At 38.1% G+C, this 22914-nt stretch overlaps 1 protein-coding gene and 1 non-coding gene across 2 annotated transcripts; one reads left to right on the forward strand and one right to left on the reverse strand.

The window, feature by feature from the left end:
* The first annotated feature begins 1639 nt into the window (after positions 1-1639).
* On the forward strand, positions 1640-18788 carry LOC146612161 (otoferlin-like). The gene is made up of 41 exons (XM_085343604.1): positions 1640-1685; positions 2217-2343; positions 2724-2778; positions 2867-2998; positions 3093-3155; positions 3263-3347; positions 3437-3596; positions 3674-3860; positions 3979-4165; positions 4299-4522; positions 4823-4931; positions 5164-5341; positions 5482-5602; positions 5688-5788; positions 5873-5963; positions 6054-6170; positions 6282-6434; positions 6547-6736; positions 7382-7506; positions 7612-7746; positions 8638-8799; positions 8890-9009; positions 9106-9267; positions 9400-9562; positions 9650-9723; positions 9802-9828; positions 9945-10076; positions 11377-11449; positions 12039-12157; positions 12255-12392; positions 12504-12635; positions 12920-13047; positions 13159-13329; positions 14142-14302; positions 14618-14760; positions 14878-14966; positions 15115-15213; positions 15320-15561; positions 15728-15906; positions 16151-16251; positions 18608-18788. Exons 1-41 carry the CDS (start codon positions 1640-1642, stop codon positions 18786-18788), a joined length of 5382 nt encoding a protein of 1793 aa, XP_085199730.1.
* A 2572-nt stretch (positions 18789-21360) lies between these two features.
* Positions 21361-21433, reverse strand: trnaa-agc (transfer RNA alanine (anticodon AGC)). Its single transcript has one exon. It is a non-coding gene; the product is annotated as a tRNA-Ala (tRNA).
* Between the last annotated feature and the right edge of the window lie 1481 nt (positions 21434-22914).

The raw sequence follows: 22914 nt of genomic DNA on the forward strand, positions 1-22914 counted from the left end.
TACAACCCTAACTTATGGTAACACTATGAAAATCTTAGAATTGTCTTTATCTTCACATTGTAGCAAACTTGATTATTATTTAGTGCAACATACTTTCTAAATTGTACTTAAAACATACTTTCCAGTAGTGGTATTGAAGCTTTGCAGGCTATGTTAGGAAGATTCACTACAATAGAATGATCATGAACTATCTCGTTCATTTGAAATATTTTAGATATATTTATATATATATTTAAAAAAAGAAGCTTAATACATATATCCTTTGTAGCAGACAGAGCTTGTGTGGATTGGCAGACAGTGACGTCTCTCAGCGGTCCCTAGTTATAGTTACCAGTCTCGGGTTCAACACTCATGCACTATTCATTGGTGTATCACATCACTCCTGCCCAACTTTAGACTTAGACAAACCAAATTCTTTTCTGCGCAACTTTACTTTGTAGCCTTATTCTTTGTGCTGCGCAAATGTCTAAAATGTTTACGTAGTGTTTCTGCCATTTCCAGAGGGAAAAAAAGAGGAAAAAATAACAGCCTGCTTAGAGGAAGGACACAGGGGAATCATTCCTTCTGTATGGTATGTATGATCAGATTATCTGAAGTCCTTAGCAACACCAAGTTAAGTGAAAGATCAGCTGTACTGTGCAAATAACTTTGGCAATTAGGCCTCAGTGTTTTTGCAATATACTTGAAAGACTGTTTCTTTGATGAGGAACCCTTTCGTGGCTTGGTAGATTAGATTCAGTTGAGTTAAAAAAAAAGTTATGTTTCAGAGCTGCAAAAATATTCATTCTTTTAGTTATTCTAAATTTTCTAAGTGTGCATCTCATAAGAGTGCTTAAGTTGGTATTGGTTTGAGCAGTTTGAAGCATTGATGCTTGTTTTATACATTCAACAGAAAGTGTTGTAATATATTGCTTTGTTTTTGGATATTAGTGAAAACTGAAAATATAAAAAAGCAAAATTCAAAACAGCTAGAAAAGGTGACACATGCTAGTTAATTGACACCACAGAAATCCAATTTTCCGTATATTTTTTTAAATCTCGGATAAATGAGGGGAAAATTGAATTTTCCATTGTCCAAGCTGTTAATCATGTCCTTACGTTTTCGTTTATCCTGGCACCTGCCCCACAGTGTGCCACTTCCAAAATTAATTATTTTAAGTGTATTATTTTTCACAATGCATGTGAAATGTATCCCCTCCAATTCATGTATTAAGGTCAGCCAATCTAAATAATTGAAAAGGCCCTTTTAAAGGGTAATCCGGGGTGTGGTAGTATGGTGACACCCTTCTTCTTACACACCTTCTGTGCTGTGTTCTGTCCTTACACTTGCTTTTTGTTTGCTGTTTGTTTTAGCATTTAATTTAAACAGTCCTAATAATTTAGCCTCTATCTGCAGCACAGGCCAATAGTAAAGTGCCATGGTTTATTCTGCTGTGGTTTTGCAGGTGTGTTACTGAAGAATGGGTTTGGTTGCTGTTTCTGGCAACAGAACATGCACAGAAAATATACAAAAAACAAAAAAACAAAAAACGCACAGACCATTAGTTCACTCATATTGATAAAAAGAAAAGTACAAAATTGTTATGAAATTTTTATTGTTTTATTTTTTTCACAGAGCACTCGATGATTGTCGTGAACCATGAAGCGCAGTAAGAACCGTGGACAAAAGGAGGACAGAAATGGAGGTATTGGCCATCATGGATGATTAGGTCAAAATAACTCAAAACCCAGCAACCACTCAAAATGTATTAGTATCCTGAATATAAAATACAAAATATCAGCTTTTATATGCCAATCTTGTTAACATTTCAATAGCCTAATAGCTATTTGGATATTAGATAATTAATCCTGCACTGTTGCTTCTAATTGGTAAATGTATCATATCAAAAGGTCAGCAGGATGGGTTTCAAATTATGTTCTATGGTTTCATCTCTCTGTGTCCTCTTGGTGAAAACAACTAGTATAATGTCGCTACTATTAATGGTGTAAGGAATTGGTATCAATCTGGGAAGGGTAGTATTTTGGCTTTATTTCCTGAAGTAAATACTGGACTGCCACTGTCACAGCAGTCAGGCTACCTGCTGTATTCTCTTTTGTCTCTGCTGGGAGAGGCTGAAGGTATTTTGGGGTCTTCTCTTGTAATGACATTCTTGGAATTAACGCTGCTACTAAAATAACACGTTTTCCTCACTCTGTGTCTTTTATTTGATCTACAGATGAGCCAGCAATTTTGGAGACAGAGGACCTGGATCGCCAGGGCATGTTCATGGGAGGAGGCGTGGACCCTGACACCATCTCACTGGCCTCAGTCACAGCTGTCACCACCAACGTGTCTAATAAGAGGCAAGAGTTCTGTAGTGCATGAACAGCAACAGAGATACACACCCTGGATCTCTGTTCAAACTGTTCAAACTGCTGCCAACCTGCAAAACCATTCAGAACAATAAAAATGAGAACGAGTGGACTGAGGAACAGTTTGTCCTAGCATTTGCTTCCACTACTGAAGTTTCCACCTCACTACACACTTGACTATAAACACTTTACGCTAGCTAAGTTGTGTACAATGCCGCTGTGTTTATTTTTTATCTTTAGTTACTTACCTATTTGTATTAATTCTAATTATTTATTATTTTTATTTTAATTATACATTGTATAATGACAATGAAGATCATTTATTTGCGTCTGTCTCACTCTACATTAACCACGTTCACATTGCGATGCAGGTCAAAGCCAGACATCAAGATGGAACCCAGCTCTGGAAGACCAGTAGACTATCAGGCAAGGGAAAGTTGTTATTGAGTGTTTTTATATTTAATGTAGTGCTTCTTAAACAATAGCAGACAAACATTTGATTATTTAATTCCAGGTCAGTGTGACAGTGATTGAAGCCAGACAGCTGGTGGGCTTGAACATGGATCCAATGGTTTGCGTGGAAATCGGAGAAGATAAAAAGTACACCTCAATGAAGGAATCAACCAACTGCCCATATTACAACGAAGTGAGTCTGTCATTACATCATGTATAATACTTTATTAAAGTTTATTAAAAGGGCAACTGTGCATCATTGTCATTAAAACTCTTTTAATCTCCAGTATTTTGTGTTCGACTTCCACGTCCCTCCAGATGTTATGTTTGACAAAATCCTGAAAGTGTCTGTGAGTCGTCCCGTTCCTTATAGTTAAACGTAAAAGTCACTGATAGCAGTTCCTTTTCACAAGCGCACTAAACCCTGTGTTGTTTACTTCCCTAAACCAAACTATAGGTAGTGCACTCCAAAAATCTTCTGCGTAGTGGGACCCTGGTTGGAAGTTTTAAAATGGATGTAGGCACAATCTACTCCCAGCCTGGTAAAGAATTAATCGAGATCAGCTTTTTAAAAATATCACTACGTTAATGATACAAATGCATTAATAAATATGTCTCCCTTGACTTGTAGATCATCAGTTTTACCACAAATGGGCTCTCTTGTCTGACCCTGATGACATCACAGCTGGCTGTAAGGGCTACGTTAAATGTGATATTGCAGTTGTGGCTAAAGGGGACACTATAAAAACTCCACACAAGGCAAATGAATCTGAAGAAGATGACATAGATGGGTAAATAAAACACAGATGTATTCTTTTTTTTTAACATTTGAAACTAGTGAAGAAAATATATTAACTCTCTATTTCAGGAATCTCTTATTACCTGAGGGGGTGCCTGCAGAGAGGCAATGGGCTCGTTATTACTTGAAGATCTACAGAGCTGAGGGGCTCCCCAGAATGAACACCAGCATCATGGCGAATGTGAAAAAGGCCTTCATAGGAGAAAATAAGGACCTGGTTGATCCTTATGTCCAAGTACAGTTTGCTGGGCAGAAGGTGAGTGCTAACAAAGCTGCCATGCGTTCGTTCCCCTATGTAGCATTTTTTTTCTCATCCAGCTCAAAATCTAAATCTCACTGACATAACATAAGTTTACAATGTGTGATTGCTACAGGGGAAAACATCAGTTCAGAAGAGCTGCTATGAGCCTATCTGGAACGAGCAAATTGTTTTCACTGAGATGTTTCCACCACTCTGCAAACGTATAAAGATCCAGCTCCGAGATTCGGATAAAGTGAATGATGTTGCGATAGGAACGCACTTCTTAGACCTGCGCAAGATTTCTAACGATGGGGACAAAGGTGATGCAACTTTAAATGTTTGAAGAAATATCTTCTCCACAAATTAACTGCAGAAGATTTTCTTTTGACATGTCAGTTAGTTTTGCTCTTGCAAATTATTAGATTAAAATCCCCTTTTCTCTTTGTTTTTCAGGCTTCCTTCCGACTCTTGGGCCTGCTTGGGTGAACATGTATGGCTCCACTCGTACCTACACCCTGATGGACGAATACCAGGAGTTAAATGATGGACTTGGAGAGGGCGTGTCCTTCAGAGCCCGTCTGCTCATCAGCCTTGGCATGGAGCTCCTGGACACCTCCTCCCCTGAAATTACCAGCTCCACGGACGTGCAGATGGAGGGAATACCCAACATCTCAGAGGTGAATGCCTGACTGGATGGGCAGTCATGCAGATGGAGCCAACTGTTTCTCCTACTGATGGGTTATGTGCCTGCAATTACTGTGAATTATTAATAGTACCTGGTGTATTATTAATAGCTGTTTGCATCAATGTGGCTAAACTCAGTGGTATCCCTCATAATATGGGATAAATTGATTGTTGTCAATATGTAATGAATTACAGTGCTTTAACCTTTTTTTTTGTTTTACATTGATGCCACCTTTATATAAGTCTTTATTCTTAAACAGATGATTATACTTGTCCATTTTTTGATTTCACAGACCGCCACTGGAAAGGTTGAGGAATTTTTCCTCTTCAGTTCCTTCCTGGAGGCCACAATGGTTGATAGAAAGATTGGTGATAAGCCCATACACTTTGAGGTCACCATAGGTACTTTCCATCACCTCGTTGTCAGTTTTAGTGTTTAGCAGACTTTCTTTTGAGAAATTAGCATGCCTAATGACCTTTATTAAATATCTTTACACTGTTTTATCCTTTACTATATTAGAATAATAGCTGTGTTGCTGTAGTTTTTAAAAAATATAGAATCATATATATACTATTATTGTAGTAAGTACCGCATCTTTTATGGTTTAACTGTTAACATCATGGTTGTTGCCAGGTTATTATGGAAATGAGAACGATGGAGTTGTCAAACCAAAAACAAAGGGGAGGAAGGGTGATGGAGATGAAGAGGAAACTGAACTGATCAACAATTCCAGTGAAGAGGAGATGGACGACGATGGAGACCTGCAGTCAGTGGCAACAACCCCACCCATGAAACCTGTCATCACAGACCGGTCAGAGCAATAATATCACATACAATACAAAAGTTTTTAGTTCTTGCTTTGATTTAAAAGATTGTAAAAACAGTTTAGAAGTATTGATTTAGGTATTTTAAAAAACAACATGTTAGATACGCTCTAATTTTAATCCACAGAAATTATTTCCATCTGCCATATTTTGAGAGGAAGCCGTGCATTTACATCAAGAGCTGGTGGCAAGACCAGAGAAGGAGGCTGTATAATGCCAACATCATTGACAACATTGCTGATAAACTGGCAAGTCATGCATTAACTTAAAGCTAAGTTTGTCTAAGTCAACGCCAACATAATTTAAATCATTATCGTTATGTTGCTTTCATAGGAGGATGGGCTGAATGATGTGCAAGAGATCATTAAAACAGAGAAGGCCTATCCCGAGCGCAGGCTTAGAGGTGTTCTTGAGGAACTCAGCCAAGGATGCAGGTCCGTGGTTACAAACCTAAGCTGCACATGAAGTGTTTTTAATGATTGTAAACATTTGCACTCACCAAACCTTAACTCTTTCAGTCAGTTTCTTTCATTGGCAAACAAGGACCAGAGTCAGTCGGGCAGAACCAAACTTGACAAGGAGAGACTGAAGCTGTGCTTGTCGGAAGTGGTACGTAAACTCAAAAGAGTAATCTTTATTGTTCCCACCTATTGATTATATTTGTACTGTGCTAACTGCTGAACCTCTTCCTCCTTTTAGGAGGCCATTGGTCAGCAAGCTAAGACCATGAGGTCACAGGTGAAAAAAAGCACAGTGAGAGATAAGCTGAAGCTGGCTCAGAACTTCCTGTCGAAGCTGCGCTTTCTGGCTGAGGAAGTGAGATCTATGTCTATGTCTTTATTTACAAATAATCTTTTTTGGTGCATTTGTATGTTCTATAGTGGTTATTCAGTAACATATTTAAATGAGGACTCATTCTTATTGCAGCCTCAACACAGCGTTCCAGATGTTTTCATATGGATGATAAGCAATGGAAAGCGTATTGCTTATGCACGTGTCCCCTCTAAGGACATCCTTTATTCCAGCATATACGAGGAGAAGGGAAAAGACTGTGGGAAAGTCAAAACAATCTTTCTCAGGGCGAGTACCTAATCTATTCTGATACAAACTCCCAGTCTATAATGAAACTTTTCCTTATCTGTATTCTGTGTTCTTCAGCAGCTAAAGTGTTTTGTATTTTCCTCTTGTAAAGATTCCTGGTAAAAAGGGCTTTGGACCAGCTGGGTGGACAGTGCAATCCAAGATAGAGATTTATCTGTGGCTGGGTCTGAGCAGGCAGCGCAAAGACTACCTGAGTGGCTTACCTAATGGATTTGAGGAAAATAAGTTGTCCAGAGGACCCGGCTTGCCAGCCTCACCACCCATCAGCCTCACCTACATGAGTAAGGCCATTTTGCAGCTCACCTTACACCAGCTTTTCTCATAACAAATATCTACCATTCACATTAGCTTTGTGAGAATCTCAGTTCAAAATTATCCTTTACCATATAGTTATATTTACTCTTTTTATGGCCTTCCTCGCTTTAAGCCAGCTTTCTTCTGATTGGCTGCAGGTGGGTGGACATGCTATGCTCACAAAATAGACTCTGTTTAGATTGTCATAGTCACTATGCTGTCACCCACTGGATAGTGAGGTCTTGTCATGAAGCCTTAGAGAGATTTGTATCTTGGTGTAAAACTGGTCTTTATGAGTGAGAGGTGGCTGTGACTGACATTAATCACCCATTCAATAGAAACTCATCAATCACAAAGTTTTCATTTCTTTAAGGTGGCCTTTATTGTCTTTCTGAACCTTAATAGTAACGAACAATCACACATAATTTCCAAACCATAACAGCACCTCCTGCTGGTCATTAGAGGGATTTGCTACTTGGCTTCTTTTTTTACACCTGGAAGCTGCAACCTGTCTTTTATATGGAGTGCATGGCAAAAAAAGAAAAAGTATATCTCTAAATCTAACGTAGGCAAGAATTACATATACTGTTATATACTTCTATAGTCACTTATGAGACTTTACTTCTCTGTAGTGAAACAAATCTTCCAGCTGAGGGTCCACATGTACCAGGCTCGCAGCCTGTTCGCCGCTGACAGCACAGGTCTGTCCGATCCATTTGCAAGAGTTTTCTTCTCATCGCAAAGCCAAGTCACTGAGGTGGGCAAGATCAAAAGTTGTTTTAATGAGATCACCTGTTAGCATGAAATTTTATGTACTTGAAAACCTGTCCTCGATCACTTTAAACGTTTTGTCTTCTTGCAGGTGCTGGCTGAGACCCTCTGCCCCACGTGGGACCAGCTGTTGGTTTTTGAGAATGTGGAGTTGTTTGGGGAGGCCAGTGAACTGAGAGATGACCCTCCTATTATTGTCATTGAGCTCTATGATCAAGACACAGTGGTAAGGGTTATTTTGATATACAGAGGCCTCTCTGTTTATAATAATGTGGGCAAAACCTCGACAGCAGTCTTACCATGATCCTTCATCTTTATATGTTGAAATGTATGACTAACCTAGTCACGAGGGACTAAAAGTAGCATGCGGTATACCCGCAATATTTTTATTTTTATGATTAAATTTTTTTTGCATAAATGGTTGTGGGTTGATTTCATTGAGTTTGTCTTTGTCTCCATAGCAACCTGACATGAATTATATCTGAAGGAATTTGTTTGCTGACTGACTATTTTATATTATCTCCTGACAAAAACACCATTGTTTTGGATGACCCTTTGGATAAGTAGAGTGTGGATTGGCTTGATGTACTGTAGCAGCACTGTCATGTGTGCAGAGTAGATTCCTTTGAAAGGCATGCAAGAGGAATAAGGACCTGATGGACCCTCGTGATTAACTTATCCCTGTTGCATTCCTTTAAGTAAAACTTGTGCTTTTGTATGTGACCAACAGGATTTTTGACTTTTTTATAACCACTAACTGCAAGAAAGATTAAGTTGCTTTTGTTCTTTTTTTTCTTTTTTTTTTAGAAACAATGATTAGATATTCACTCATTTTCTGAATGTGCATAAATGCATATCTGTTTTGCAGTTCACTGGTTATTTTAGGGATCTTTCATTGTTTACTTTGTCTTTTATCTTCAGTCCTTTTTATCTAGTGTGAAACATGTGCACCTTGAGCCATGTTTCTTCCTGCTAATGGGACTACTTACTTCACAATCAGCTCTCTAATTGCTTTTTTAAATGCACTCATTGTAATATAAACACTAATACGGTAAGCCAAGAAGAGCATTTTTTAAAATAATCAGATTTTTCACTGCGTCTGGTCCTTTGCTTTCAGGGTAAAGCTGACTTCATGGGCAGAACCTTTGCTAAGCCTGTGGTCAAAATGGCTGATGAGCACTACGGTCCCCCACGTTTTCCTCCCCAACTGGAGTACTATCAGATCTACCGTGGAAACTGCACTGCTGGAGAAATGCTGGCAGCCTTTGAACTGCTGCAGGTTAGCTTTCCAAAGTACAGACAACATCAACCCGTGAGCTTATGCTTCCATCACTTCATTTGCTTCATAGTTCTTTATATCGTCCTTTAGATTGGCCCCAATGGAAAAGCTGACCTACCTCCCATAGATGGTCCTACAGATATAGACCGTGGCCCAATCCTCCCAGTACCACTGGGGATCAGACCAGTGCTCAGCAAGTACAGGATTGAAGTAAAGACTTCAGAATAGCTTTGACTGTTAACTGATGGACATTCACTGAAAGAAAGTAAAACATCTGTAATGTCAGCTAACCTTTCTTTTCTTTAGGTTTTGTTCTGGGGCTTGAGGGACCTGAAGAGGGTGAATCTCGCCCAGGTGGACCGGCCTCGTGTGGACATTGAATGTGCTGGAAAGGGAGTTCAGTCTGCCCTCATCTCCAACTACAGGAAAAACCCCAACTTCAGCACTCTTGTCAAGTGGTTTGAAGTGGTACCGTACTGGCACTATTGATATATTTTTCCGTTATGCATTTGCGTTCAAACATAGAACTGAAGCTTGGGTTGACTCATGTCAGCCACCACACCTGCTCTGCAAGAACTCACTCTGGATTTTGTGTGTCAGGACTTGCCTGAAAATGAGTTGCTTCACCCGCCGCTGAACATCCGAGTAGTGGACTGTAGAGCTTTTGGCCGCTACACTTTGGTTGGCTCTCATGCTGTCACCACTCTGCGGAAGTTCATCTACAGGGGAGCTGACAAGCAAGCCAACAACTGGTCCACTACAGGTATCAAATAACAGAAAAGTAGAATATATGTTTGCGCCACACAGTATTGTCTGACAGTTTGTGATGATGATTTTTTTTTTCTTTCAGAGGAAATTATTGTTGTCAGCATGGATTCTGAGCCTTCTTTTAAGAAAGTGGAAACTGTTGTCAAACTTGACTGTGTAAGTGTAACTTTTGAAAATTTGAAAATTATAGAGATAAAAAATACAAAGTAAACACAATCTGGTGTTCCTTTGTAGGGCTCTGATGCTGTGGTCAAAGTTGAGGTAAGTAGAGATCTGTACTTGCTTGATTTATAAATCAAACTGCATTATTTTATTTCACGGTGAATCAAGATGTCTCAAAGCCTTAATCAAAAGATCTGTGTTACTTTTATACAAAGGATGATGACAAGGATGGCAAAGGGAAGAAAAAGAAGAGGAAGAAGGGTGATGAGATGGAGGAGGAGGAACTTGACGAGAGCATGCTGGACTGGTGGTCCAAATATTTCGCTTCCATTGAAACTTTGACAGAGGTAACAAGCCTTCTTTTGACTGATTATATAATGTTAACAATGTTGCAAAGTATGATGATGCAGTACTACACGAAAGTTTTGAGTTGTGTCTCATTTCTTTATGTTTTGCTTACTGCCTGTCTTTTAAATTTTTTTTAAAGTGTTCTTGAGCAATAGTGCTCCAGGATTTCTGTGGGACTTTCAGAGTTTTTCTTTGGATATTGGCTGCTTTTTCACTTATTTAGAGTCCAGTTCTTCTATGTGACCATTTTCCGAGAAACTGCTTTTTCTTTATTTGGTATCAATGACCTATATAACATAAAAAGACCTAGGGTGGAACGAGGGATGAACAAGTGTTTTGAACAAAAAAGGCGTTTCCCAAAGAGTTATTAGCCAAAAACTTTGCATATATCGCCATTATGTGCAATGTGTCCTTTAAAAAATTAAAGAAACTGGTAAAAGTGGAGGACAAAATCAAAAGCAGCAGGCCTAAAGACTATCGTCATATCATTAAGAAGTAGGAAAAAAGGCCAGCAAGAAATCACACAGAATCTGCGAGATGCATCTCCTTAGGTCTATCTATCTACTGCTCATTCAAGCCTCATCAGAAATGCTCTCGGTGGAAGGATGGCTGTCAAGAAGCCATTCTTAAGGAAGAGAAACAGGGAGAAAAGGCTGCGGTGTGCCAAATAACACAAGACCTGAGCTGAAAATCAGTAATAATATGTCTAATAGGGTTATGAATTCTAATTTGAAGCTTTTGGATCAAATCATTGTCAGTATGGATCAAGGAGATCGGGAGAGAGGTACAACACTGAGACACTATCAGTCATGGACTGGCCTTCCCGGACCTCAACATTACTGATGCATTGTGGGATAATCTTTGCAAAGAATGGAACAAAAGGCAGTCAACATCCAGAGAAGAGCTTTGAATGTCCTTCATAAATCCAGGAGAACTATTCCTGAAAATGATTTAAAGAAATAACAAGAAATCTTGCCTAAGAGAGCTTTGGCTGTGTTGAAGAACAAAGGTGATCGTATCAAATATTAACTTTCAAGCTCATTCAATCTTTACAAACAGTTCTTTCTTTATATACAACATTTCTGTATTTGTTTTCATGTTTCAGTAAATCATTGCAACTATTTTCAAATTTCCTTTCAAAATAAAGGGCAGCTAAAGACTTTTGCACAGTGCTGTAGATTGAATTTTTCTTCAAGACATTTTTTTAGACTTAATGGATCTTAACCTTGATACTATAGCTGATAAGTAGGAGGTTTTGTTTGGTCTAGACAGTTAAGAAATAGAGCTTTACTCTTTCAGTCACTCAAGGCTCAAGAGGCAGCTCTCTCAGACTCAGAGGACAAAGATGACATGGACATTGCAGATGGTGGAGGTAAAAAAAAAAAAAAAAAGAAACCTTAAATTTCTTCTTTTTGTCATCAGTTTTAAAATCCACTAATTGCATCTCCATATGTTTTTGTGTTTGCTGAATATTGTTTTTATGTGCTTTAATAAAAATCTGTGATGTTCATAGTTTGACACGTGTGCCTAAGTTTAAAATTCATCCTTTATTAGCTCACTAACTCTGTTGTTTTGTTCTACAGTGCAGTAGTGAACCTCATAGCCTTCATAGCCCAAGAATGCCTCCATGTAGATGCTGACATGAATCCAAATTTCCATTCGTAGGACAATTGCTTGTTTTCTTCTCCCGTACATGCATATTTGTCATATGCTAGCCATGAAAGTTGTCAATAACAAGACAGTGACTAAAAACACAAAGATGATGGAGCATGGCACACAATAAAGAATTAGCCAATACCTACAGCGTCACAATACCAAGCATTCTCACTGAACTCTATACTTCAGGAGTTCAATGGCATGCTTGCTTTGTACCGTAATGGCAACTTTCATGTGGAATTCATGTCTCGAGCGCTCTGCTCCTTCTCCCTGTCCCTGTGTCCTCACCACTAACCTGTACTCAGATATCAAACCTGATGACTCTCCTGTGAAAGGCACAAAGAAGGGAAAAGGAAAGAAAGATAAGAAGAAACCGGCAGTCGACCCTTATGAGAAGAAAAAGCCAAAGCTGGATGAGCTGAAGGTATACAGTTGTGACTGCGACATACAGACACGGTCTTAGAAAACAAGTCATTCCAAACCTAATTTATGTGTTTATATATACACTTATCTGTGTTCAGGTGTATCCTAAAGAACTGGAAAGCGACTTTGGTAACTTTGAGGACTGGCTGCACAGTTTTAACCTGTACAGGGGAAAAGCAGGTGATGATGATGATCAGAATGTGACAGATGAAGATAGGATTGTTGGAAAATTCAAAGTAAGAAATTGTCTCTTCTTTTTCATTGATGATGAAAGTCAAAGCTCTTTAAATAATTCTTTCATATTTTCCTCTGAATGCCCTTTCATTTGTATCGCTGTGTCAATTCAGGGTTCGCTGTGCATGTACAAAGTGTCGGATGATATGCCAAGAGACATGAACTTTGATTCCAACATGGGAATGTTTAATAACATTCCTAGCAATGATCCCATTAACGTCCTTGTTCGGATCTATGTCATCAGGGTAAGCTATGTGCTCTGCTGTGAATATTTATTTCAATATCCTGGGAAGAGGTCCTTTAGCTCCTTTGAGTGCTCATAGTCAGGTTCATACCAAGGGTGCTAGCTTGTGGATGGTTCTGAGCTCTGCATACGTTAGCTTTAGCCACTTTGCCTTTGAGAGTTTCTTTCAAATACCCACCCACATTTGGAAATGTTTAAGGCTGACTGGCTGGTTACCGGTCATAGCCGAGAATGCTAGACTTACTTATTATTATCATACTCAAATTTATCCATTTTTTTTCGTAGGCAACTGATCTGCATCCAGCAGACATAAACGGTAAAGCCGACCCCTACATTGCAATAAAACTGGGAAAAACAGAGATAAAAGACAAAGAGAACTACATCTCAAAACAGCTGAACCCACTGTTTGGCAAGTAAGTAATTTTAGAGCATGGCCTTATCTATACGATCTTACAAGTTTTTATTTTTTGTGAATATACTGAATTTTAATTAAAACCTTAAAACTAAAATCTGTCTCTTATTAGATCTTTTGATGTGGAGGCCACATTCCCAATGGATTCCACATTAACTGTGTCAATTTATGACTGGGACTTGGTGGGAACTGATGATCTCATTGGAGAAACCAAAATTGACCTCGAGAACCGTTTCTACAGCAAACACAGAGCCACGTGTGGTATCACACGCGCCTACGCAATGTAAGGATCACACAATCTGTTTGACTCAAGTAGCATTAGCCAACATGAAAGCAAAAACAAAAAAAACCAGTACTTTAATTTGTTCATTTTCAATAGATGCACTGCTCTTCACCACAAACTTTACTACAAATTCAATCAAATGAAAGCGTTCAGCTAGCTAACATTATAGCTCACAGCCACCATTAATAGTTAACCTGTTGCTAGTCTGTCTCCATAGATGTGAAGAAAAACCTAGTTCCTGTTGTACTTAAAACTGCTTATGATAAAGTTTGGAGCAAAGACATCATGATTTCTCGAGAAGCCCAACTGGGTAACAAGGCAATTAAATTCATCTCCAGAACTGGGCAACTTACATCAAATCAGTCTGGATCAGGGGTGTCACAAGCCAAGGCTCGGGGCCCAGAATTGGCCTGGCAAAGGGTCCTAATCTGGGCCACTGGATGGGTTTGTAAAATGTGAAGGAGGCATACATTTTGTACTTTTACTTTCATACGTTTTACAGCTTTTTCTGCTGATAAAGACATCCACATGGCCAGTTGTACTTTACCAAAGTAGTTAAGTCACGGTTAATTAACATAAAAGTGGGCTGTGGCCCATGATGTAAAATGAGTTTGACGTCCTGGTCTAGATGAATTTGATTTGTGTTAAAGTCTTCCTTTAATATTAAACCCAACATATCTGTGTGTGTGTGTGTGTGTGTGTGTGTGTGTGTGTGTGTGTGTGTAGGTTTTTTACAGTTTTAAAATGTCACCATTTACTTTCATTTGATTCTAGTTTTAAAAATGTTGTTTTTTTTTAACCCTTTTTTGTAGCCATGGTTACAATGTGTGGCGTGACCCGATGAAACCCACCCACATCCTGGCTAAGCTGTGTAAGGATGGCAAACTGGACGGGCCTCACTATGGTCCTGCAGGAAGAGTGAAGGTGGAGAATCGTGTCTTCATGGCGCCAACAGAGATAGAGGATGAAAATGGTATTCAATGACCTTCTGTTTCTTCCACTTCATTTTCTCAGTAACTTACTAAAGAAAGGCAATATTGCTGTAGTGGGACATACTCTCTCCAATACTTGTTGTGTGCTTGTTTTCATGCTGGTACTACTGACAAACTGGTCTGATAAATGCCAAAAAAGTTGATTCTGTTCATCAACTTTTTGGCATTTACTTACCTTGATGATTGAGCACGCATCAAGTCTGATAAATGCTTAAACAGTTTAAAGGGAAAGCTTAATTTCATTTGCTAGCATTCGCTTTAAAAAATACATATATTTTTGTGATGATGTTTGTCAGGTCTGAAGAAGCAGACAGATGAACACCTTGCCCTTACTGTGCTGAACCACTGGGAAGAAATTCCACGAGCTGGCTGCAAGCTCGTCCCAGAACACGTGGAGACCAGACCGCTGCTCCACCCTGATAAACCAGGAATTGAGCAAGTGTGTAAACTTATTTAAATATAAAAACTTTTGATGAAAAAGGCTTGTATGTTGGAATTATCTTCTACAGATTATTTGCATATTGAAAAAAAAATCTCATCCTGTACATTTTTTTAGGGAAGAATTGAGATGTGGGTGGATATGTTCCCTAAAGATATGACAGCACCTGGTCCTGCACTTGACATTTCACCAAGGAAACCAAAGAAGTATGATTTCAACAGTCATCTTGCAGCTTTAACACACACAGTATAAAGTTCAAAACCATCTTAATGTATTTGAATAAATTATGCAGTTTAATTTGAGGTTTTTACCAATCGCTATTGATCATTGATTAGTGTTTTTGCGTTTGTACAGGTTTGAACTGAGGGTCATAATTTGGAACACAGATGAAGTCGTTCTGGAGGATGATGACATCTTCACTGGCGAGAAATCTAGTGATATATTTGTGCGAGGGTAATAATGTATCTTTTGTTTTTTGTTTACTTGTTTATGAGCAGAAATCAGTCAAATCAGATTCCCGATACGGAAACATTTACAAACCCTCCCCCTTTTCTCACAGTTGGTTAAAAGGGCAGCAGGAGGACAAACAGGACACTGATGTTCATTATCACTCCATCACTGGGGAGGGGAATTTCAACTGGCGCTTCATCTACCCGTTTGATTACCTCATGGCAGAGGAGAAGATCGTCATCTCAAAAAAAGAGTCCATGTTTGCTTGGGATGAGACTGAGTACAAGATCCCTGCTCGTCTTAACCTGCAAGTGTGGGATGCCGACCATTTCTCAGCAGATGATTTCCTGGGTATTGTCAAAAATCATTAAGCTAAAAAACATCGCTACTCATAAGAGATTGTTTGTGAAACACCACTAACACAGCAGGCAACATTGTAAATTTAGGCGTAATGACATTAAGATGGCTTAACCTTCGTACTTATTCGACATTTACTGTAGAAAAAATGTCTTCATAGGTGCAATTGAGCTGGACTTGAACCGTTTCCCACGTGGCGCCAAGACTCCCAAGCAGTGTACCATTGAAATGGTGACAAATGAAGGAGAGATGCCCATGGTCTCCATCTTCAAACAGAAGAGGATCAAAGGCTGGTGGCCCTTTGTGGCCAGGAATGAAGATGATGAGTTTGAGCTTACGGTCAGTCACACCAAAGCACCACCTGAAATTATGGTTCTAAATAGGGAATGACTCATTTTTGTAATGCTAATGCAAGCAGTAAAGCACACTGTTTCGTAACATATCTCCAGGATTAAATGTGTAGTTAAACCTTTGTATGCACTGGTTCATACTGGTCTCACCCACGTTATAAAATGAGTTTGACATCTTTGCTTTAGGTAATAGCGTGAATCCACATCACTCATACTGTTTTTTGTCTTTACAGGGAAAAGTGGAAGCAGAGCTGCACCTTCTGACAGGAGAGGAGGCAGAGAAAAGTCCAGTTGGTGAAGGACGAAATGAACCAGAACCACTGGAGAAACCCAAGTATGAAGGATGTTTTCCTATCATCCATTCTTTTGATCAAATTTTTTCAGCGGCATGGTCCAGTATATTCTTTTGGCTTCTACATAAACCCCTCCTATAAACAGAAGCAGTCACATACTAAATGTTGTGTCCATGTACACATACCTTACATGCACAGATACATGCAGGTTTAAAGGTTGACAGTCCGAACAAACATCATTCAACAGGTAAGCGGAAAAAAAGAAAAACAGCGAACATAATAGATATAGTGGTAAATTGAATTGTTAAATCAATTGTTGTAAAAAAAACAACAACAAAAAAAACCACCTGTTACACAGTCATTAAAAAAAACATAAAAAACAATATTAAACTTGCATAAAAAGCATTAAGAAATTTCATGAACTGAGGAAAGACAGTTGAAGGAATTTGCTTCAGTCAAACGCTGGACTTAGACCTAGGATCTTCTTTCTGTACATGGTAAGTTGCTGTTTCTTATCCTTATTTCTAACTAGAATTATTTTTCCCCATCCTGCTTTCTGCTTTATTGTTGTTTCAGGGAGTCCACTAACTTTCAAAGCATTAATTTAGTTTGTAGTAGAAAAACAGTAAAATGCTCCAAAGTCCTTAAAATCTGTAATACTGAACGTGCACATTTCTGTCCTTCTAGCCATCCTGACACCAGCCTTCTGTGGTTCCTCACTCACTAATGAGACCATTAAACAATTGTTCTGCACACAGTACAAGTGGCTGGTCATCAGGATTGTCACTGCTCTCCTGCTGCTGGCTGTGCTCACTCTTTTTCTCTACAGCATGCCCGGTTACATGGTGAAGAAAATGCTGGGAGCTTAAGATGTTCTGCACATGGTTCCAGCAGACTAATCTTAGAACTTCTGACTCACTCTCTCCTCCAAACTTCCTGTGCACTTTTTCTATTGAGCCAGCACTTTTAAACTAAATAAAAGCAATGAAGCAATACATTAAAATGTACAAAGTTATACCAAGAAAACAACATGCACTAAGAAAAGGATTCAGAAAACCATGTTCTTTAAGAAATCTACCAAATTAACTTTCACACACCCACGCTACAGTACTGTTTGGCCTGTTCATGCTGTTCATAAATCAATATCTTAATAATAGTGAAAAAAGTTGGTTGCCAGGTGGTTGCTAAGCATGTAAAATGCAATTTTTATGGATTTAAATGAGATGTTATTGTCATGAAAATAAAAGGATAGATTGGAGTTGCAGGCTTAATACACGTAAGTTTAGCTCATTGCTAGGTTAACAGGCAATGTGATGCGTCATACAGTAATATCTGGTGTAGATAAAAATCTGCAGGGGCACTTATGTAACAAATTTGGTTACTCGGCTCCTGATGATGTGTTTGTGGACAAAGAAAAACACACACACACGGATTTCTTTCAATATAGAGTTTTATTCCTAAAGTAGAGTTTTAATAAAAATGCTTTACAATGGAAAAGAAAAAAGAAGTATAGTCACTGGAAGAACGATAATCAAAAGCACCACCTCAACAGATGAAACAAGTTCATTTCTTCTGAGATATAAGAACTAAGCCTTGTGATGGATTGGCAGCCTGTTCAGAGTGTGGCAGCTGAAATTGGTTTCAGCAACGCTCACAACCTTAAACTGGACAAGCAAAGGAAAATGGATGAGTGGATCCATGGATAAGTACTAAACATATAATGCACCTGAAAAAATAAAACAGAGAGGTCAGCAGTCACTTCAGAAAAGCAGAAGCTCATTTCTGAAATAAAAACCCCCACCTAATACCTTTAGCAGTTGCTTAAGTATATTTTACTATGGTAAAAGTGGAAAGAAAAAGGCTGCTAAATACAATATGTTGAAAAGGTAGAAGAATTATTTTCTAGTGTTTCTATTGGTGGCTCAGGAGGTAGAGCAAGATGTTGACTAAGTAGAAGGTTGGTGGTTTATTCCCTGGTTGAATCTGTATGCCAATATATACTTGTGATACTGAAGCCCAAGTTACTCCTGATTCATTCATTGGAGTGTGAATTGCAGATGGCCCCTCCTCCCTGAGTCTGGTTCCTGTAAAAGAGAGTTCGTTAACAAACACCTGAATGCTCCAGACCAGCAAACTACCAAAATAATGCTTTTATAGAGGTGCTCACATTTGCTGATGATCAATTAGCCAAGTGCATTTTGACTAGCATCACCTGGCTGCTACTTAACTCTTAATTCCTATGGAATCAGTTATGGTGTTAAACAGGTAACCAGTAACATTTGCTTGTTATATCATGTGGGTATTTCCATCATGCAAGTAATCGATTATTTTGCATATATGTGGGCCACAATGGCTTTGGCTTCTTTAACGTCTTTTTACATCTCTGTACTCCACCAGCCGTCCAGATGTTGCCCTCCTCTGGTTCCTCATCCCCTTCAAAGCTGCGAAACACCTGATTTGTGACCAGTACAGGTGGCTTACCATCAAGATTGTCACTGCTCTTCTCCTGCTGGCCATCTTTGCTCTTTTCATATACAACATGCCTGGATACATGGTGAAGAAGATGCTGGGAGCTTAAGAGAAACAGCTGAGGTTTTTACCTTGTATTCTGTTGTGAATGGTTTCAGCTTTACAATATCATAAACTAACCACCGCATTGTTAAACAGGCGCTATCACAGTAACACTACTGATAATACTTATTACTTGAGTGTGTCTAATATTGTGTATTAATGTGTACAAATCATATTAGAGGGTTTTTTTTGTTGTTGTTGCAGTTTTTCTTGTTTGTTGAAATAGTGTTTTCTGTATTTTTAGTGCTTGTTTTTAAAATAACTGAACATTAGTCACCTTCATATGTTGTACTGGTTTAAAAGTGAGTATATTGTGTTTGAATTCAGTTTTTTGCTTTGCATCTGTGTATGATATTTTAAATTTGTGAATAAACTGAGATCTGGACAATCCATTTATCAGAGGGTTATGTCATCTCTATATGAATGCCTTCTTTGTTTAGTGCTCAATAGAAAACAAAAAAGAGTGCAGTGTTGTTTTGTCATCAGTGAGTATGAGGTTCAAATATGTTGGTTTTTTCTCATTTATATTTTTAATGTAGTACAAGCCAATTGGTGACAACCTCTAGATGTTCGGAAAGAAAATTGGTTTGTCAGTTATTTGATGTTATTTGTCTAACGCAGTGTTTATAACTCTGTACTCCACCAGCCGTCCAGATGTTGCCCTCCTCTGGTTCCTCATCCCTCTCAAAGCTGTGAAACGCCTGGTTTGTGACCAGTACAGGTGGCTGACTATCAAGATTGTCACTGTTCTCCTGCTGCTTGCCATCATGGCTCTTTTCCTGTACAACATGCCAGGATACATGGTGAAGAAGATGCTGGGAGTTTAAAAATAAACAAATAAACACGGTACTGAGTCTGTAATCCAGTGTTTTTGTATTTGGACTCTCTGGATTCTCCTTTATTTAATATTCAAAGATTTAGTGTATACACCTGGTTTTGCTTTTAGTTGTTTTTCTGGTTTGTGTACTATTTGTAGTTTCTAGTCTTGGCCTTGTCTTCATTTTGTTTGGTGTTCTCTTTCTGTCTCCCCAGTCAGTCTTGTTTCCATGTCTGTTTCTCTGTGGTTATCGTACTTCCTGTTTTATTTTGAAAATATTTCACCTTGTGTTCAGTGTGCTCAGTTCCACTTCCCCTGTCATGTTAGTCTGTATTAGTTCCAGTGTGTTTCCTCCTGTTTCCCATCCTCTCGTTATCCTGTGTGTATTTAAGTCGTCTGTCTTCATCTGCTTGTTTTTGCGTTGTTCTCTCTCTCCCTGTGTCTTTTCTTGTGTGCTGTTTCCCTTGTAATCTAGTTGTTATCTCTTAATTTCTTAGTTCCCAATTCCTAGTAGTTCCCCTTTTGCTATTGGGTCCTACCTCCACCTGTCACACAGTAATACAATGACATTTGACATATTATAAAGTTTTGATTACAAGCATATATACTATATATCATCCCCTTTTGCAAAAAGTATTCTCATACCATATAATCTAATCCATTACTGTGGTGTGGTGGTGTAAAATATCATTGTTTCACAATGACGGTTATATTTGCTGAAATGATTACCATTAGTTTTAGTGTTGTGATTGTTGCTTCTCCAAGGCAAGACTGTCACATTTGTTCTGATTTATTGTAATATGAAAAGCTTGTTAAAGTGTGCAGTAATTTGTGTAGTTACGAAACAACAATAAACATTATTATCATCATCTGTCAGCACTTCTTTCCCTGGAGGATTAACTCACCCTTTCAAGAAAACCCTCGAAGTTTCAGCATTTTCTTTCACTGCATATACTGACCTGCATGTGCATGATCCTTTCCAGTCTATAACATTTTAAAATCTAAAATCTTTATTGTAAAACACTTTAAAAGAGTTTAAAATCTCGCCACAATAGTGTTCCATAGCATGCAATGCGTGTCCAAGGAACTCTAAAATTATCAGTTGAGAGAGGATTCTGTATTATAAAGCTTCTGGCCTGTTTGCATCCATCCTGTAATGTGTGTAAATGCTCATATTTATTAATGGTTTCAATTCTTTCTGCCTTCTATTTCTATTCTTTTACCATATTTAGGGCAAATTTTTAGATCCAGGTCTTTATTTCCATTTTTCTTTCAGAATAAGAATCAGCACTTTATTCACATTTCATTTAACAGAACAGACAATCAATACCAAATTAATACCAACAATAACAAAATCACACAGATAATAAAAATACATAAAGCATATTTGTATTTCTTTGTATATAATCTAATTAATTAAACTACTTTGGCCATGTTGGTCCTCCATTTGACGTGTTCGCTCCTTATAATAAAAAAAATACACAAACCTACCTGAACACGTGGCTCTAAATACACGCTCATTTTAAACTAAATGAATATAGACAGAGGAGAGATCAATCGTTTATGAGTCTATGCTGCCATCTTCTGGTTTTCTGTGGAATTAACAGTAACAGTGCTATACACGTGCGACTGCTCCGCGTAATTCGCTGATCATTTGACACAGTTTGTTAAGAGGCCATCGGTTGCTTATAGTTAATGTATGAATGAAAATGAAAGAACAAATATTCAATAACAAAATTAAAAAAAAAAAAAAAAAAAACATTGGAGGATGCGGGCATCGATCCCGCTACCTCTCGCATGCTAAGCGAGCGCTCTACCATTTGAGCTAATCCCCCTGGCTGTACGAAACCTCACGTCACTTTCTTTTATCATTGCATCCACAGCCTCGTCTGCTTCCTGTTTTGAATCATCGGGTGTTTAACTCTTTATACAACACGTGAACGTTAGTAAACACCACAAGATAACTTCTGCAGAACTTCCTCACTACTCTTGTTATTATCTTACTTAAGTTTTCTGCATACCATCCTTTTTGGTCGTTTTTTCGTAGTCAAGACAAAAAATGCTAACAGTCACTTCAACTTTAGTTACATCTATGATTCATATTAACCGAGACACAAATCTTTAAGGCTCACCTTTATTATAATTTCTGCCGAAATTACACACGTTTTTACCGCATCAAGGATATGTTACAAGCAACGTTTCATTGTTTCCAGTCGTTGTCTAAACTTGAACTATGAAAAATGAGGTAGTAGAAGCCAATCGCAGCTGTTATTCCAATCACGCTAAAACAAACACTTTTTTCCCATTTTATTTCTAAATGATGCCTAACACAGGTCTGAGCATCTCAGGGTTCTCAATACATGATATGATTTTGAGGTAATATTTTATAATACGGCCATAATTTCTAATACTACAAGAAATTATATTTTCTAAATGAATACTTATATAGCAATTATATTTACCTACACATACTAAGTTAACTACACTAGAATAAGAGGGTAACAAATCAGGCTTTTACAGGAGATTTTCAAAACGACATTGTTGGTCAGAAACAAAGAAATCATTGTAATGTAGGTAAATTTAACTATTTTGTAATGAATGAAAGAAGAAGTAGTGCATACATAATTTGAAGTGCTCCTTAAATTTCAAAGGGAAGGAGACTCAAATTACACGCTAAGTACTGTGTAACTTTTTTTTGTAATCGTTGCAGAAAAACTATATTTCCCCATCTGACACTGTAAGCACACTTTAGTTTTGGGCGTGTGAGCTAAATTATGAAGTGGCTTAACCTTGTTTAACATCCAGTCATTTTACAGGAAAGGAGACATGCCTTACACTACTTTTCAAAATTACGTTTGAACAGTTTTTGTGAGAAAAAAAAGACTTCATCATCGAGCTTACATAAGCCTGCAATTATTGATGGTATTTATTTTTTCTTGCAAGTTGGTAAGGGAGAACAGTTCTCATCACATGTATTTTGGTAAAATAAAAGGATAATAGAACATCCATCATGCAACATCAACATAATGAATATTAAATAAGGATGTAAAAAGGCAAGATTAATCCACTCTATAATACGGCCCCACCATGAAAAGTACGATGGGGAATCGCTGTTTGTCAAATTGCACACTGCCTAAACTTAATTATTTAACAATTTCTTTGTTTCTTGTAAAATTCTGACTGATTGCCCTCATATTCCAGCCTACCAAGCTATCTGGATCCAACTATAAGTATTTTTAGGTAAATAGAATTATATTGTAATTTCAAATAAAAAACACTAAAATTCCTTTTAATTACAGGTGAAAGACACCTTTAA

Source organism: Diplotaxodon limnothrissa, linkage group LG19 (genome assembly GCF_057381915.1).
Source record: "Diplotaxodon limnothrissa isolate DT_005_m linkage group LG19, D_limnothrissa_male_GT1.1, whole genome shotgun sequence".
Lineage (NCBI taxonomy): Eukaryota > Metazoa > Chordata > Actinopteri > Cichliformes > Cichlidae > Diplotaxodon > Diplotaxodon limnothrissa.